Source organism: Lactuca virosa, chromosome 1 (assembly GCF_052849685.1).
Source record: "Lactuca virosa cultivar CGN04683 chromosome 1, Lactuca_virosa_CGN04683_v6, whole genome shotgun sequence".
Taxonomy (NCBI): domain Eukaryota; kingdom Viridiplantae; phylum Streptophyta; class Magnoliopsida; order Asterales; family Asteraceae; genus Lactuca; species Lactuca virosa.
Window position 1 is genome coordinate 165,819,628 of NC_136426.1, and position 19,607 is coordinate 165,839,234.

At 33.9% G+C, this 19,607-nt stretch overlaps 1 protein-coding gene across 1 annotated transcript; it reads right to left on the reverse strand.

Moving 5' to 3' along the window:
- Window positions 1-388: 388 nt before the first annotated feature.
- Window positions 389-1,271, reverse strand: LOC145107307 (uncharacterized). Its single transcript, XM_079044166.1, has 2 exons — window positions 1,114-1,271; window positions 389-873 (listed from the first exon to the last, which is right to left on the reverse strand). The coding sequence occupies exons 1-2, from the start codon at window positions 1,189-1,191 to the stop codon at window positions 619-621; spliced, it is 333 nt and encodes a 110-aa protein (XP_078900292.1). The 5' UTR covers window positions 1,192-1,271; the 3' UTR covers window positions 389-618.
- Window positions 1,272-19,607: the final 18,336 nt, after the last annotated feature.

Here is a 19,607-nt window from a genome sequence, read left to right on the forward strand (position 1 = left end):
TGTTATTTAACTATTTATTAGCTTTTATTTGATTTCATGACTTTTTTTTATATATATTGGTTGTTATCGTATATATTCATTACCATCTAAGATTTAATCACTAATTTTATGATTGTCAATTTTTTGTGTTTCATTTTAAGGTTGTAAATTTGTTAGGAAATTAAAAAAAAATGTAATGTACTTTTTCCCCTAATATATAAAAACTCTTAAAACCAATTATAAATATTATCATATATATTCAACTATATATTTTGTAATCATTTTATTATTACTACCATTTTTAATTATATAGAGATTTATTAAACTGTTAAAATTTGTTGCCCGTGTTCGGCCATTGGTGAACATGCATGTTAAAATACGCATGGAAGTTTATCTATATTAAAATGGTTGATCCAAATACACCAACGTAGTTTCCCTTTAAAAATAAAAACCAAGAGGGATCAGATCATAGAAACTAGAAAGGACTCCAACTATTTAAAATTTCTGTACAACCAAACTGGAAGGGCAATAAAATAATGGAACCCAAAGTTGAACAAAAATTCAAGATTAATAAAGACAAAGTCCAAAGAAAACCCCGTTGTATATTCTAACATTGTCCGGAGACAAGATTGACTTAACCTACATAAACTTGGAGAGATGTCCTGGTATATTTGACTGTTTCATTCCACCAGAAGGATTGGTAGTAACACTATCTGCCGCACCTTGCTGACTGTTTTGGACATCCTTACTCTGTTGGCCTTGTTGTTTAGCGTCGTGTTGGGCAGCCTTTTCAACTGCCTTGTTAACATGCGCCTCCATTGAAGCTTCTGCTTCTTTTGCTAGCCTTATCTCATGAGCTACCTCAGCCCTGGATTTTGCCAATTCTTTCTCAGCCTGAAAGAAAACTCAATATGCATTGATGATATTGTCAAACAAATCTTTCAACTACAATCATAATTAATCATCCTAAGGTATAGATGAATCCAAAAAAAACATGTATAAATTAAGAGCATGTAGATGAATCATACCGAATCATCCTATGATATAGATGAATCCAAGGGAAATATTTACATATATGAAATGTTTGTACGTAATGTAATGCATACAATGTAATTCATTACATTGGGTTTATACCTTTTCCTCGTTTTTAGCTTCAGACCTGGCTTTACGGGTTGCGTTTAGATCAGTTATTTTATCCTTGATGGTCTGCATATTTGTCTGACTTTTTTATAGACACAATTCAAATAGGTTGACTATGAAAAGTCGTCCATGCGATAAGAAAAAATGCTTGTGCATTTATACAAATCATTCCGAGATAATGGAATTCCGTTTTCTACCTAATGGCTAACAATGTTGACAATTGTTAGGAATACACACGTACCCCAGAAAATATAGGGGTTTTTCTAGGTTGACTTGGTATTTCTTTGAATCTAGAGGCCAATGGATAACATGCTTACGATAAATTGATCCCATAGTTTACAAAGCCGCCACTAAACAATACTCATTAAATTAAAAAAAAAACGTTTAAATTAACATTCTAAACCAAGGTTGTCAAGATCGTGATTTTATTTAGGATCGTTTTTGAGTTTGTAAGATCGGGATCGGGATCTAAGATCCCACAAAATAAAACATAGTTTTAATTTATAATTTTAAAACATGAAAAATATTTCAAACATTCAATTTTTGGTTCAAAAATTATAAAAACTTCAAAATATTAGTTAGAAGTCACAACACCAAATGATAAACGGTAAATTGATAAAGGGTAAAAGCCACAATGTCGTAAAAATATTTATTTGAAAAAAAAAAAAAAATCAAGGGAAGGTATGATCGGATCAGATCTCGATCCTACGATCCTACCTATGATCTTACGATCCTACCTGCGATCTTACCCCAAATACGATCCGAATCAATTTTCATATATAGGATCGTACGATTCTACGATCAAGATCGCGATTTTGACAACCATGTTCTTAACAGTTTTATTTTAACAAAAACATTTCAATTCATAAAAATATATATATATATATATATATATATATATATATATATATATATATATATATATATATATATATTTGAAGTCCGGAATAAGCCACATGGGCGTAAGAGACTTGTGTAAACCAATGGCGTGTTCGACAAATGTAACTAGTGGTAGCTAAAAGTTAGAAGCTGTAGCTTTTAATTGTATAAAAATGTTTGACAGAAATAGCTAGAAAATTTTGAAATATTTAAGATTACATAAAAGGATATATGGGTATAAAGTAAAATAAGAATATAATGATAATTAATTGTTTTTTTTTTTTAATTTCAAGTCCGGAATAAGCCACATGGGTGTAAGAGACATGTGTAAACTAAGAGTGTCGACAAATGTAACTGGAAGTTAAAAGCTCTATCTTTTAATTCTATAAAAATGTTCGACACAAATAACTTGAAAATTTTGAAACATTTAACATTACATAAAAGGACATATGGGTATAAAGTAAAATTAGAATATAATGATAAATTCATTTTTCTAAACTATAATTATCAAAAATTAAAAATAATCCATATCTTAATACCAAGTATCCCAATTAAGCTTCTCAATTTGGAAAAACTTTTTTTTATGCATATTAGTAATGATGATTTTTTACAGATAAAGTGTATAAGAATTTTTATTCGTGTGAGAATCCAATTCAAACATTTTTACATATTGCAAATGTTTCGACGTTATAAAAAAATATTATTTTATGATGTTAAGGTTGTGTTTGACACGTCATATTTGGTATGCCAAAAAATATCTTATAAGTTAGCTTTTTAAAAATCTACATAGACAATTTTAGAAATTTTTTTAAGATATTGCAAATATACCCCTAATTACTACAGAAAACTCATTATCCTAAATTACATTTTATGTTATTTTATATCTTCCATGTAGCTTATCTGTTAGTTTTTACGAAACGTTGTTTTTCTACAAGCCGACATAGGCTATTTTTGATGTACTAGCTAAAAAGCTAGCTGATAAAAGAAATGACGTTTGGTAAAAACTAGTTGATAATCTCGTTGGAAGATATAAGAGGACATTTAGAAAATTATGTTATTTATAATCAACTAATGGTATATTTGGAAATCTAAAAAATAAGCTAGTTATAACGTCAAACACAGACTAAGTAGCTTTTTAAAAAAACTCCAGAAATAAGCTAGCTATGACGCACCAAATATAACCCTAGATGTTAACAACCAGCGTTTCAACTATTACATCAAACATAACGTAATTTTGATTTATAAATTCATATAATAAGTATTTATTTGTTTATGAAGATTAAAATAAAAAAAATTGTTAATGTGGTTGCTTAAAATAAAACATCATAATTGTTAAATAATATTTATATTCAATCGTATAAAATATATTTTGTTTCACCTAAAGATATCATAATTGTTAAAATATATTTATATTTAATTATATAAGATAATTACCAAAAGTGTGGATATAAGTTGTTTATTTTAAAGGGTATATAAATTCAATTTGCTAAAATCTAAAAGAGCTTTTTTTAAACGCTAGTTCGATCAACAATTCGCCTGAAACATGGGACATAATGGAAAAAGGGCTTATTTCCGTCAACAATTTCCAAACCGAAGGTAATTACGGGCATATTTCGAACGAATAATCCATGGATAAACATATTCGGCATTTGTTTGATGAAATTAATGACCAATTTCTGAAAAAAAAATTTGTGTTTGTAATTAGAAACGCTTTTGAAAGGATATTTATTTGGACTTCTTCAGACATATTTCCAGTGGAACTATGCTTTGACTATTTCTCACATAAAACCAATATAATGTTTGAGTTATTGAGAAGAGTGTACAAATTCATTAATCATTGGTGATATTTCTAATAATAACAGGATCGTCTTGGGTTTCCATCAAGACTCAAATTAAGTAGAATAAATAAAGAGGAATTAATTTATTAATTATTATTGTTTAATAATTAATTATGAACTAATTAGAAAATAATTTGGGAGTTAATTAACATTTTAATTAATTATAGGGTTGAATATTAATTAAGATATAGTTGATTAATTAGGAATATTCAAGAAGCCATATGGGACTAAGGGGTGGATGAAATTTCCTTAGAGATAAGGAGGATTTTAATTTTCTCTATCCCATCTCACATGGTTGGAGGATAAAATCTAAGAAGAGATCTAAGACTATAAATAGGGTCATATGAATTTCATTCTTCCATGCTTATTGGCTTGACATTTTCGCCATCTTCTCCCTCCCTTCTATAATGGACGAACTCCTATAAGTCTGACTCTCTCCTAGTTATTTTTGATTATGCTCTTTTGAGTTCATTCAATTAATATGAAACTTAGATCCTTATGTTGCATGAACATATAGGATATCATTATGTTTCCGCAGTCACGATAAAGTGTTTATCTGCATAGAAAACCTACCATTTGTATAAGAGTCGTAGTTCATAATTACATGAACCCTTTAATCCATTTGAATTGTTAAAACTTGTTTGGAATTGAAATTAGAAGCCGAAACTGAGAAATAATGCTAATCGCGGTCGCGACGCGGTCTGCCGGACTAGGGTTTTTAGTTTCCTTTTTGAATTCCAAATAAGAAGGTTTTTAAATATGGGTAATTTAATTATTTAAATTATTTTAAATCTATAATAGGATAAATATTATTTAAATAAGAGTATTTGAATTTGAATATATATATTTAATATTATTTATATGGTGATTAAATATGTAATATTGTTTATAATTGAGATTTATAATTTAGAATGTTAACTCTTCATGAATTATTAATTATTATATTGTGTCCTCGCAATTAATTACAATTAATAATAAATAATTAAATTTAAAGAGTTTTAAATTTAACCTTTATATATATGTTAGAACAATATCTATTATGTGTATGAGAATTTTAAAACATGCGTCCTCGCATGTCTAAATATTCACATTGTCAGTCTTACCAAGACTAGGCACACTCACTCTAATTTAGAGGCTTGAGGAGGTCTTTATGATTCCTAATAGGGCCGGGTTTTAATACGCTTTACACTTACTCCATCACCACCTTATTGGATTTTGAGAGTGGAGTTACCGAAAGGGTTTTGTATTGATAATGGTCAACTTAAAAGTATTGGCAATAAAAGTATAAAACAAAATCTGTTTTTATTAAAGAAAATGTGAATCTTATGTAATCCACGAAAATTGCACATTCTCTTTATATTCTGTTGATCGTGCTCGTGTGGTTAACTGACATGTCAATTTTAGAGTATAGTTGAGAGTGAGCCGGGGTGATAGATACCATTTTATGCATCTTTTAGGATAGTTTTTATTAGTATTTTGCATCATATTTTATGTTATTTCATGTGAATTAGCTTAAATAATGTTCAGCTCATGTCATTCGTTAGAATTCCCGTACTGCTCATGTTTTTATGTTATTTTCAGATAATTCGAGTGGAGTAGTAGTTTTGGAGCAACTTTGGATGCGTTTGATGGAGCATTGGAGCTAAGCGGAGCTTAGAACTTATGAAGGATTTTGAGGAATGATTGGATGCTTTTTTTTCAAGAAAAATTCGATCGAATTGATCCGACGAAGATAGATTGCTACATTTTAAGCCTAAAGGATGTTGTTGGCAGTTTGACCCCTTGTCAGTATTTTGACCATATCTCATGACTCGTAATTACGATTCACGACATTCAAGATGTGCCAGAAACTAGACAAAATTTTGGACGACTTTCGTGTTTGTGAAAAAAGAAGAAACATAAAAAGTTCGATCAAATTTCTCCCATAAATTCGATCGTGTTACCACTTTGTATTTTCAGAAAGTCCCGAAAATCAAAACTAAAAAATTCGATCAAACTTTAAAAACTTCGATCGTGTTTTTGAATAATTCGACTGAATATTTCCTTTTCTTGCTCCGGAAGCTACAATATTGCATATAAAATCGACCTCACATATCAAATCGAACCCAGAGACGATCAAAGACGTTCCCAAATGACAAAAAACCATTCTGAAGGCAATTTTCTGCACTTTTCATGACTTTTTGAAGATTTGAAGGATGTTAATCATCTCAATCGGTTAGATTAGTAAGATTAGTTATTTAGTTTCTCTTTTCATTAGTTTAGATAAGATTTTAGCCATGTCCGGCTAAACCCTAGTTTCTAGTTCTATAAAAGACTAGTACTTTTCATCTGATCAAACATCAAATTTGGTTTTCATAGTGTGATTCTATTTAGTAATTTCAGTTTTGTGCTTAATGAATGTTTGATTTTGATTCTTGTTAGTCTGATCACCTAGCTACGGTTTAATCATTCCAATTAATCAGTTGTTGAAATTCATAATTGTTTTGACAATCTGGTAATAAGTAACAAGTAATAAATTGGTTCAATTTTTAGATTTGACTTTATTATAAACTGAAATTTCATATCTTTACGCTTCCGAGCTTGTGAGAAGTATTGGATATTATTGGGAATTTTACATAGATCTTAGTGTAGCTTTTATGCATTTAATTAAGAGCTTTTTTATTTAGATAAGTAAAAAGTTAGGGTTAATTGAAGAGCTTGTTTTGGTTAATTAATTAGGTAAAAGGGAATTTACTAGACCATGTTAGTTTTTCTCAGTACCAACTTAAATAGAACATATTTTGAATAACCGATTCTTGATTGAGCATGATTGGGAAAGTCGCAACAAAACTGAATTCGTTTTTATTATTGAATTTGCTTTAGTTTATTTTCACTGTTATTTTAGTTTTAGTTACTAATAAAAAAATCCCCCTTTTCCATATTTTCTCTTTAATGACTTGTATGTGCCTTACACAAAGAGGCTTTGGCCATTAGGTTGTGTCCATAAGGATTCGAACCTGCTTCCTTGTGCTATCCTTTAGTGCATTCGAGTAGTAAAATTTTATTTGCTTAAATCGTGCACGACATTGGTTTAACAAATTGGTGTCGTCGCCGGGGACACAATATTTCTAATAGTTTGTATGCCAAGATCTTCATGTATAGGTACACCACTAGAGTTTATCCCGAAATTGACAAAACTACAAGGCAACTGAAGAAAGAAAAAAAAACAAAAACAATCAGTTGGTTTCTTTGGTACATCATCCTCCTACCACCAGAGATCACCACAACACAATGCAGTCCCTTGTGGAACGAACTAGAACCTAATTTTTCATTATTCCCAAAAGCAGTTCCATCTTTACCTTCCCAAAGCCCAGTGTAACACCTGGTTTTAGTGATGTTCTAATTTCGAGATCTCGGGCCTGAATTTGATCAATTGATGGTATTAGGCTTCAAAGGAATAGGGTTGACGCCCTTTTTAGATATTGGTAATGTTGGATTAAGTGATTAAAGCCATCGATTTGTGCCTTGAAGCAAATGATAAAATTAGGAAGGTGATATCTTGGGCTTCTTGCATGAATTAAAGTTTTTAGTTCGATATGTTTTTACTCAAAAGTAAATAGTTAAGAATGTGGGGTTCGTTGATACCTTTCTGTTCATATAAAGAACGCCAAAAATGGAGTTGAAATGAAGAAGTTATAGCTATTCAAAGTTGAATTGGAAGTTTGGGGGTTTGCCCTATGCAGGACGTATCTTCATGAATGTTGATCGTGTTTCTAATGGTATACGCATGTCGTAACTTAGCTTATGCAGAGCGTACGTGCTGCTGACCAAAACCCAAATGTTAAGGTTTTGGGCCCTATTTAAGGGCTCTAACTTCTTGGAACCCTTCCCATTACTAGCCTTCATGACCTCAAATCATTCATTTGAAACCCTAGCCACCAATTGTGAGTTTTGGAAGAATTAGATTGATTTTTGGGTTCATTCTTGAAGAAGGAGTCCATTGGAGAAGAATGTGTGAGCTCCAAGCTTTTTAGATCCAGACTTTGCACTTCATCACCTATCTCCAAAAGGTATAACGATTGCATCTTGATGTTCCTTGATTGTTAATTAAAGTTTTATTGTGGATATGTTTAGAAAGAGGAGGATTGATATCATCGGCTCGAGTGGGTGGTTTATCTTGTCCTCAGTATTGAGGTGAGTTTTCCTCACTATACTAATGGGCCGAAGGCACCAATGTCAGTCCACTACATTATGTTATGTATCCTGGTATATAGGATGTTGTTATGTTGTGGTGATCGGTTAGATTGGTAGATCTGTATGATTAACTATACTTGATGATTATTGTTTATCTATTGCATATGTCGACATAGTGTCGTTGGGTTGTGGATTTACTGCTCTATGATGTAAGCCAACAAACCCAAGGCAATCCATTCCGATATTTGTGGGCCAGGGTTAATCCAGTCTGATGACTATGGACCCAGTATGCATGTTTGTATATGTTTTGTTGTGTGGGGTATTTTGAGGGAACTCACTAAGCTTCGTACTTACCCAGTTGTTTATAATAGTTTTTCAGGTACCATTGGTGATTGTGGGAAGGCGAATGTATGATCGTAGACATCCTCCTGCTGATTTATGTTTTGAAATATTTTTGATACTCTGATTCTATGAATTTGTTTTGAAAACAATGGTTTACTGTCTTATGGTCTTGTGGAAATGATTTATAAAAATGAAAAATTTTATCATGGTTTTTGGGATGTTACAAGTTGGTATTAGATCCCTGGTTTGAAAGAATTGGATGAACACTTGTGTGATTCTAGACTCACACTATGGATCTGCGAAATATTTTTTTTCAAAATTAATTTAAACAAAAATGATCAACGGAGAGGATGTTATGTGTACAATCAGCCGGAGACTAAGGAAAGTTATTCCGCAAGATACCCACACTTGTTCTATGTGTAGCGATGATATGTTAGAAATGCATGCTAGCTTATATGCTAGGGATTTTCAGAAATTTCATGATAGAATTTCCTGATTTATGACGCCTTATAGCCTAGGGGATTTCTTGATATTTTATATGAAACTGACATTATTACTATAGTTGTCTAGTGCATGTATCATGGTTATACATAACTAAGATTTTATAGCCATATAATTATTGCCTTAGCCTTATTTCCTGCTCCCGGTATGGTTTTGGACTTAGGGTAGATTCAGTTATTCGACTGTCTATCGAATCCAATGTTATGTATGATTAGCATACACAAGGATACTACAGGGTTATTGGAAGTTTCATGAGCGAGTGGGGTTATTAGTAAGACAGCAAAGTAAGAAATTGTTAGTTATTCTTGAGAGAGTGGATATAGTATGTATGTGTTTCCTAGATGCTTGGGTTAGTGGTCAGGAATTGCGTGTGAGGATCTGCCTGATTGTTTATGATGTCTTATTTTCATTTTGTTTCACTACTCGAATGTTGCTTGCTTTTTTTTCTTTATAGGTATCATATTGATGTTAGTTAACTATTAAATGAATATGTTAAGTTACATTCTAAAAAGGTTAAATAATTTATAATGATTGATTCGACCTTATTGTGCAGCTCTCGTCTGAGTGTAACTGTTGTAGGGTTGGGCCTTTTAGTCGAAAGATTATTTAAGTTTTGTTGCATGTAATTGTACTCATGAAGTAGTTCTTTGGCATTAATAGGGGTCTTTCAGCTGCTGACGGCATGGTGAGGTGGGGATCATAGGAGATCCTAGGAAGTGCTTTAATGCGGGTAGTATGTTGTTTAGCGAGTATTGGGAGTAATATTATGAGTTGGTCACTTAGAGGACTCAAGATGATTCTTGAGGAATATATGGATATGTGTAGAAGGTAGTATTGGGCCTATACTACTGCAAGTGCATGATCCATAATTGAATCAAGGAATGTCATGGGGATTGTAAAGAGCTTGTTGAAGGTAGATAACATGGTTTGATACCATGATTTGTTGCAGTATATTAGTATTTGACTTCCTTTTGGTTATGGTTGTTCAAAATGAGGATGAGCTTGATATTTACATGGGCCTTAGAGGCCATGGTAGTTTGTATTTTACAGGTACATATCTGTACAAGTTAGTTGGTGTTAAGGTGTGAAGACCTTGTTTAGAGTAGTGCCTAGTTTGAGGCGCGGGACTCATGAAGAAAGAAAATGTGATGATCGTCCCGAGGGTTGCAACCTATGGATGGGTGGTCTACCGATAGAATGGAATGTCGTCCTCTATGATGGGGTTATGTTCTTCCAACCTCCCGTGTTTTATGGGGGAAGGGGTCAGATGTGTGTCAGTCGATAGAAATAAAGAAAAAGGTGTTCACTACGTCAGTTTCTAACGCAATAGGGTATTGTTCGATTCATGGTGAATCATTTCCGTCTTTCAGCAAGGGAGTTCGATACTCGAATGTTATTTTGATTCGGTGGCCTAGGTGAGGACCATGTCACAAGTCGGATATGTGACACAATTTCGAGAATATCGGGTTATCCAGGGAGGATCGAGATGTCCTAACTCGGAACGGAGAGTCCTATTGGTATGTTGAGTTTTTTGGAGTTATTGATTAAACATTTAAAATGGATCCTTGATGCTCTACAGGAAGAGTCGATAGAAATAAAGAAAGGGGTGTTCACTACATCAGTTTCTGACGCAAGAGGGTATCGTTCGATTCATGGTGAATCATTTTTGTCTTTCGGCAAGGGAGTTCGATACTCAACTGTTCTTTTGATTTGGTGGCCTAGGTGAGTACCATGTCACAAGTTGGATATGTGACACAGTTTCGAGAATATCGGGTTATCCAGGGAGCATCGAGATGTTCTAACTCAGAACGGAGAGTCCTATTAGTATGTTGAGTTTTTCGGAGTTATTGATTAGACATTTAAAATGGATCCTTGATGCTCCAGAGGAAGATAAGGTTGTGGATAAAATCCTTTATTCCAATATTCGGTTTCCCGAAGCTGTGTTTGTAAGGTGCCTTGTCAATCCAATGGTATTTGGATCGATTTAGTTAAGGTCGAGGCATCAATATTAGGAAGATTTTCCAAGGCCTCCATCTAAGGTTCAAGGTTTCTTCATGATTGTTTGGTTATTATTCGAAGGATATTCATATGCCATTTTGCATACCAAGAGTCGTGTTTAGATGGTTTTTTTGGATTAACTAGTTTTAGACTTTGACGAGGAAGTCGTCGGCCAATGAGGGAGTAAGTCCTGAGTGGAGGATGACTTAGTGTTTTTCTTGAAGGATCAGTAGCCTAACAGATTTTGATGATTCCAAAACAATGGGTCAGATGAAGTTGTAGTGTTAGTTCAATGAATTTCAGTTATTCGAGATTGTTGAGATCTTTTATGGTAGCAAGGATTAAGGGATTGATCAGAACGTGGGTGCAGAATGACTTGCTGTCAGATTCATGATTTCAGGGTTATGCGCGTGATCCTTGTGTTAAAAGCTTCTAGATAAAGATCTTGTTGTAGCCGCCTGTCTCTTCTGGAAAAATAAAATAGAGTTAATAGGAGCGTGTGTCGCTGAGGTTTAATATCAATTGAAGGGTTGGTTAGCTCGTTGAAGCGATCGCTATCATTAGTAAGGGTAGAGCTATTTGGTTATTTATAGACCTACTTCAGGTGTGGTGGATGCACTTTTTCATGGGTTTTGTTCAGTGGTTGAGATTGTTCAAGAACTGTCGAGTTCTATCAATTGATGGTGTTGTGGGTGCATCGATCTTTCTTCAAGTGTGGAGCAATGGATATTTAGGACCCATGGTTAGGATTTTAGAGCAAATTTGATCAGTTTTCTGAAAGGGCCTCAGATCTACACAAAATTAATTTTGGCGGGTCACGCCAGTAGGCTTGGAAATGAATCAATCCAATCTCGGTTCAATTAGCATTCAGTTTAATATGGAGTTTTCCTTCAAATGGGAAGTTTGGTTCAACAGGTTGACCAATTGTAGGATCTTTTCGATTATTTAATATTGGAATATTAATTTAAGAAGGTTTTATAGTTATAATGTTATTTAATATGAATTGTGATCACAAGTTGGAAATATTAGGGTGTGGTCGCTACGGATTGTGGACATATAGTGGAATTCTTGAAGTTCTTAGCGATTGGTTGATTCCAAGTAGGAGAGAACCGCTTGGGAGTATCAAAAATATTTTCAAGTACGGATCAACTTGGAGTTTTGAATCTCAAGAAAAGATGATAGTTGGTTTCTGGTTCTGGTATGAGTTGAGGCTCACGCAAGAAATAGTGTTCATTGGTCTGTTGTAGTTAGGGAATCACAGGTTAATGATTCAGGTTATCTTATTCGAGGACGTGAAACAGAGGTAGGGGCATATTTTGGATAAGTGTCTAGGTTTAGGTTAACGGTTGTGTTAGGACCTCCATGCATATTCTTGGGTGATGAAGGCTCTGGGGTTCGAAGAATGACCCGGACGCCTGATAGGGTCCAACATGTTGGGGATTCAACTCGTATTAATCTATTGGTTAGGTATTCTATTGGGTAGTTGGCAAGACCATGGACTGGATGTATGGCAATTTTGGAAGTGTTGTGAGACTGCAGGTTAGCCGTAGCATTCGCTAGGTTAGTAGGTGGTTGTGGAAGCATGGTAATTCTACGACTTAGCTCGTATCATTCTATAGGGTGAGTTAGGTCGTACCAGGAATGGTCATGAGAATGTGGAAGGGTTGTGTATTGTAATATGGTATGTCTCCTGTGGTTTTGGTAAGTGTTAGGTGGGACGTTGACTGGATTCCTGCAGGTCGGTGGGATAATAGTCATATGTCTATAGTCCCAATGGGCGCTGGTAAGGAATGTTCATGACTGAGAGTGGGTAATGGAAAGAATGATGAAGCACCGTGAGCTTCTCATTTCAAAGGTTGGATGGTGTCACGATGTGTCGTGGACCTTTGTGAATTTCACTTATGTGTTGGGACGGTAGTTATGTCATGGAGATCTGCATGGTGTAATTTGTTTGGTCTTTGGCATAATTGGGTATTTTGAGTAGTATGGAATACTGTTGATGGCTCAGTAGCCAAAGAGCATGGGTCGGGTTTTGCTAGGATTTTGAATTTTTGGAAAGTCACGGTTGTTTATCGTCATTTCCTGATCGAGTTCTGATATTGGCATATTTATACATATTTTTAGGCATTATTTTAATACATTTTGAGTTATATTTTGGTTAAATGCAAAGATATTTGGTACTTATTAAGTTAAAATATATTGCAGCCAAAAAGGACATTCTTGAAGAAAAAGGACCAAAACCGACAAAATCTAGAACCTACAAGGTCTGGAGCTGAACTGGGAGCTTAATAGAGCTTAAAAGAAGAGAAAATTTAGCCAAGAAAACTCCCCATAACATGGCTTGAGAGTACCATGGCATGACTCAAAGAAAAATCCTGATCATATGCGTAACAATGAAGCTCACGACGTGAGCACGATATATTCAAGTTGTGAGAATGGAAGTTCCCAAAGATAACAACATGGAGAACAGGTTTCCTTCCTAAATAAAGATTTATACTGATCTCACGACGTGAGACCCTAAAGCTCACGACGTGAGAAGAAAAATTAGGAAACAAGAAATATTCTTAGACATATTAACTTTTGGAGGATGTGAAGTAATATTCTAGAGATCTAGACGATTTCAGAAACCATAGAAGTGCATCCCTTGGAAGAGAAGAAGATTGAAGATCAAGAGTTTGAATATTACACGTTACATTCGGTTTGCATTAGATTAATTATGTTATATTCTTATTTTTTGTGTTTATTTTCTGCCATGAGTAGCTAAATCATTAGGCTTTCATTTAGTGTAGATGAACCCTAATACTATGTGTTAGTTTCTTTCTTTTCGTGGATTTTATGTAGTTGGTTTAAGCTTGTGTTTGATTATCAATACCTAGCATGTTAAAGTTCTAATTTTTGTTGCTTTACTTCAAGTTAAGTGTATTTGAATGACCATTTTAATTGCATGAACTTGATTGCCTGGTAGTTTATTATCATTAATTTGTTGGAGCTAGGATTTACAAAATCTTAGATTAGGTGTTAAAGGCAACAACTTTAAATGTGTTGGAGAACGTAATTTGATCATAATTGTGTTTAATAAATTGTCTTGATCATAGATAAGTTTCTTAGATATATCTTACACAGCCCAATTATCCTTAATAATCAATTCTGCATTTGCCTGTGTATGATCATTACATAATAGTTCATGAATTGTTGAAAATATTAGGAGATCGGATCAAGACTTCAAATTATATTTAAATTGGTAACCAACTGAATAAATCAATGTTTAGAAACTAATCATAAGAAAAAGGAGGATTCAAAGCTAAACGAAAGTGTCTTTATAATCTCGATTACAATCGTTCTTGGTTAGGTTGTTTTCTTAGTTTTTATTTAAATGAATGGTTTAAGTTAATATGAATTTGCAAAATCATATAAAACCCCAATTTTAGTTATTGTTTTTAGGTTAACTTTTAGTAATTATTTTATAGCTAAATCCCATTCCCGATGTTCGATACCCAGTTTACTTTACTATATGATAATCCGACAAGATACATTGCCTATAGGTGCATTAATAGATAAGTAGTTAGGCTTATAAATTTAGAAGTTGATAGGTATATATTGATAGGTATATCTTGTGCACATCAAGTTCCTTAGTGGATTTTATTCGTTGTTGCAAGATCAGTTTCGAGTGAGTTGAGTTGATAGTAGTAGAGTTCGTTGTAGGAATCCTGGATGAATTCTTAGTTAAATTGTACCCCTGAGTGCATGGGAGTATGTATGCTGTCGAAGATTTTCTTCCAGATTGACCACTGATACGTTCGTGGGAGCGTTGGGATGGTGATGACTTAGCAGGAAATCAAGTGTGTACCTGAGAACTTTTAGGCGGTTTCAAATGGATGATAATCAATCACTATGTTTTTCTCTGTAAATTTTACGTTGATGGATTCCCAATTCGGTGATGTATATGTCAGTTCAGTCGCAGCTTCAAGATTTTCCTGGTTTGAGTAGTTCGCTATGAGTGCGTCATACAGTTGGGGGAGAGGGAGATGAATGTTGTAGTTGAATGCTTTCAAGTGTTTGGATTATTGCTGAAATAAGTTGGGTTTTGCATATTCTCTTGAGTATTCAATTTGAATGTGTTAATGTTATGAAGCAATGGGAGGGAGAATGTGAAACAATTTTAGTACCGTTTTCATGCTGTCTAACAAAGTCATATTTCGAGGACGAAATCTAGTTTAAGTGGGGGAGAATTGTGATGTTCTAATTTCGAGACGTCGCACCGAAATTTAATCTAGTGATGGTATTGGGCATCAAATGAATAGGATTTAGGCCCTTTTCGGATATAAGAAATGTTGGATTAAGTGATTAAAGCCATCGATTTGTGCCTTGAAGCAAAGGGTAAAATTGGGAATGTTATATCTTGGGCTTTTTTCATGAATTAAGGATTTTAGTTCGATATATTTTTAGTCAAAAGTAACTAGATAGGAATGTGGGGCTCGTCTATACCTTTTCGTTCATATAAATTATGCCGAAAACAGAGTTTAAACGAAGAAGTTATGGTTGTTTGAGGTTGAATTGGAAGTTTGGGGTTTAGCCATAGGTAGGGCATATTCAAGCTATGCAGGGCATAGCTTGTTGAACGTTTTCGCGTTTTTAATGGGCTACATATGGCGTAACTTAGGTTACACAGGGCGTAACTGCTGCTGAGCAAAACTTTAGCCCTAAGGTGTTGGGCCCTATTTAATGGCTCTAACTTCTTGGAACCCTTCCCATTACCAATCTTCATCACCTCAAATCGTTCCTTTGAAACCCTAGCCACAAATTGTGAGTTTTGGAAGTATTGGTGCATTCTTGAAGAAGGAGTTCATTAGAAAAGCAAGTGTGAGCTCCAAACTTTGTAGATTTAGACTTTTCACTTCATCACCTATCTCCAAAAGGTATAAATCTTGCATCTTGATGTTCCTTTTGTTATACCTAATTAGTTCATGGGTTTTATGCTTTTTTGTCCCATAATATTGGTCCTTGTGAGTATGGGTTACCCCAGTCCATTTGAATGCCTCATTGTGATGTTTTTGTGGATATAGAGTCATAAAAATGAGAGCTTGGACACTTATATCGATCCAGGCATGATTTATTGACCAATATATAACTTTATGGACCTAGGTATTGGTTTTGTGCTCTTTGTGACCATGAAAATGGATAAAGTCAGAGACTATATCCATTAAGATGTTCATCTAGATCAGATATGTGAGTTTGGGGGTTTGGCTTGCTGTATTAAGAGCTTAATATAAGTTTTTTGGATCAGGGGCATTACGCAAGGCGTAATCTAGTTACGGATGGTGTAGCTCTACGTAGGCTGTAGATTACTTATGTAGGGCGTAAGTCAACTGAGGGTTGACTGCTGACTTGTGGCCGGTTTGATTTTTGGACTTAGTATTGGAAGGGAAAAATGGTCTTTTTCCTAAAGGAGATTTTAATTATGAGCCTATACCTTTTGCGGGCCAGTCATTTCCTTGATTGTTAATTAGGGTATTATTATGTATATTTTTAGCAAGAGGAGGCTTGATATCATTGGCTCGAGTGGGTGGTTTATCTTGTCTTCCGGATTGAGGTGAGTTTTCCTCACTATACTCGTGGGTCGAAGGCGCCAATGCTGGCCCACTAGGTTATGTTATGTATCTTGGTATATAGGATGTTTCTATGTTGTAGTGATCTATTATATTGATAGATATGTATAGTTACCTGTACTTGCTGATTATTGTTTATCTGTTGCATATTTCGACATAGTGTGGTTGGGTTAAGGCTTTATTGCTCTATGTTGTAAGCCAACAAACCCAGGGCAAACCATTCCAATGACTATGGGCCAATGGTAATCCAGTCCGGTGACTGTGGATCCAACATGCATGTTTGTATATTTTTTGTTGTGTGGGGTATTTTGGGGGAACTTACTAGCTTTTGTGCTCAACCGGTTGTTTATAATTGGTTTTAAGTTACCATTGGTGATTACAGGAAGGTGAGGGCGTGATCGTACACATCCTCCTGTTGATTTGTGTTTTGAGAGATTTTTGATACTCTGATTCTATGAAATTGTTTTAAAAAAATGGTTTACTATCTTACGGTCTTCTGGAAATGATTTATAAAAATCAAAATTTTATCATGGTTTTTGGGATGTTACACCTAGTTAAACAGAAAATGAAAGCGAGCATAAAAAATCTGGAACATCAGGTGTCTCAACGTGCTACTTCTATAGGTTGGTTGGAATCTCAAGGAAAGTTACCAGGGAAAACAGAAAACAATCTAAAGCATAATGTGTGTGCAATTTCCTTGAGAAGTGAGAGGAGTTATGAAGGCCCAAGTAGATCTGAACCAACAGAGGAGGATGAGAAAGAGATTGAAGAAGTTTTGGGTGAAAAGGATCTGAAAGAGAAGAAGAAAAAGAGACTCCGAAGCAAACCAAGCCAAATATGAAAGAGTATAAGCCATTACTGCCATTTCTATCACGACTGAAGAGCACAAAATGCGAGTGAGAGGACGAGGAGATCATCGACACCTTTTGCAAGGTAGAGGTAAATATCACACTTTTAAAAAAATTCTAATATAATGGAAAACGTTAAATAAGATGAGGACGTTATTTACATTCGAAAACTTTGTAAAGATGAAGTGTGATAGGAACCGAAAATAACAGTCTCATTACAACCAAATATAAGAATTATCTTTTCAAATCAGAAAGCGCTTTAGTTTTTTATGCAATATGAACTAACATGAGAATCAAAGAATTTTAACAATGGAAGTGTAGGATAGAAAACCGAACAGCGTATTAAAAATGATTTCCTTAAATGCTTCAAAAGGAACCTTGATTGAATAACCCTTTTCTTTCCTTGAAGTACCGAACCCTATAGTTTTTGTGCCTTTTGAGGTTAGGAGGGAACTCTTGTTACACTCACACAAATAATTATGATTTTTTAAGTATTGAACATATGGTGGGCGACAAAGTGAAATTCGCACCCAATCAATGTAATTATTAGAAATGGTACATCAAGCAACTTGAAGAAATCTGAAATTCAAAGTCAAATCCATGTCAAGTTCGAGTAGAAATCAACAACCAAGCAAAGTTAAATCTGAGCAGCTGATCAAGACAAAGAAGATGTGTGGTATAATGAGTTAGGTCCCTCGATAGTGGAATCATAGGGGTAAGCTTGGATTTTCTGTCCATAATGGAGCTTACGACGTTTACTGGATGAGTTAAAAAAAAAGAGGGGTCGGTCAAGTTATGTTTTTATAAACGAAGTTTTGTGAAATTATCTTTAAAAATACAATGTTTTCAGAAATTTAATCTGGCATAAAATTATTTACTCAAAGGTTGGTTTGATTTTTTTTAATATAATACATTAGCCTAAATATAATCTGAAACTGCAATAAAGGTAATGAGGCTGTTATATAAGTTTATGATCTAATTGGACCTTTCCTCGATGTAAAGTTTGATCATGTAAAAAAAGAGTGTTGTGTTTTTAGTTTAAAGTTATTTATTTTTTATTATATGTTCTTTTTAGGTCATATACGTCTTTCCATTTTGTTAATAATGTTTAGTCTTTTTATTACTTGAAGGCAAGTAAGGTTCAAGCTTGGGGAGATATGATAAATGCCATTTTATGCATCTTTTAGGATATTTTTTATTAATATTTTGCATCATATTTTATGTTATTTCATGTGCATTAGCTTAAATGATGTTCAGCTTATGTAATTCGTCAGACATCCCGTACTGCTCATGTTTTTATATTGGCAGCTTTGTATGCGTTTGATGAAACATTGGAGTTAAATAGAGCTTGGAACTTATGAAAGATTATGATCAATGTTTGGAAGATGCTTTGGTCATGAAAAATTTGTTCAAATTCATCCTACGAAGATAGATTGCTACATTTTAAATCCTAAAGGATGTTGCTGGAAGCTTGACCCCTTGTCAGTATTTTTACCATATCTCATGACTTGTAACTCCTATTGACAAGATTCAAGATGTTCCAGAAAATAACAAAATTTCAGATGAGTTTTGTGTTTGTGAAAAAAGAAGAAACATAAAAATATTTGATCGAATTTCTCCCGTAAATTCAATTGTGTTAACACTGTGTAGTTTCAGAAAGTCCCGAATTTGAAAAAATGCAAAATTTGATCAAAGACTTAAAAAATTCCATCGTGTTTCTGAATAATTCGATTGAATATTTCCTTTTCTTGATCTGAAGCTACAGACTTGCATATAAATTCGACCTCAATTATCAGAATGAAACCAGAGATGATCAACGACGTTCCCAGACGACAAAAAACCCTTCTGAAGACGGTTTTCTACACATTTCATCCCTTTCTGAAGATCCAAAGGCTATGAATCATCTCAATCAGTTAGATTAGTAAGATTAGTTATTTAGTTTTTCTTTTCATTAGTTTAGATCAGATTTTACCCATGTCCGACTAAAACCCTAGCTTTCAGTTTTGCAAAAAGAGTAGTACATTTCATGTGATCAAACATCATATTTGGTTTTCACTGTGAGATTCTATTTAGTAATTTCATTTTTTTCCTAATGAATGTTTGATTTTGATTCTTGTTAGTTTGATCAACTATCTAGGTTTTAATCATTCCAGTTAATTAGTTGTTGAAATCTATAATTGTTTTGACAATTTAGTAATAAGTAACAAGTCATAAATCGGTTCTATGTTTGGATTTGACTTTCTTAAAAACTAAAATTTCACATCTTTATGCTTCCGATCTTGTGAGAAGTATTGGATATTGCT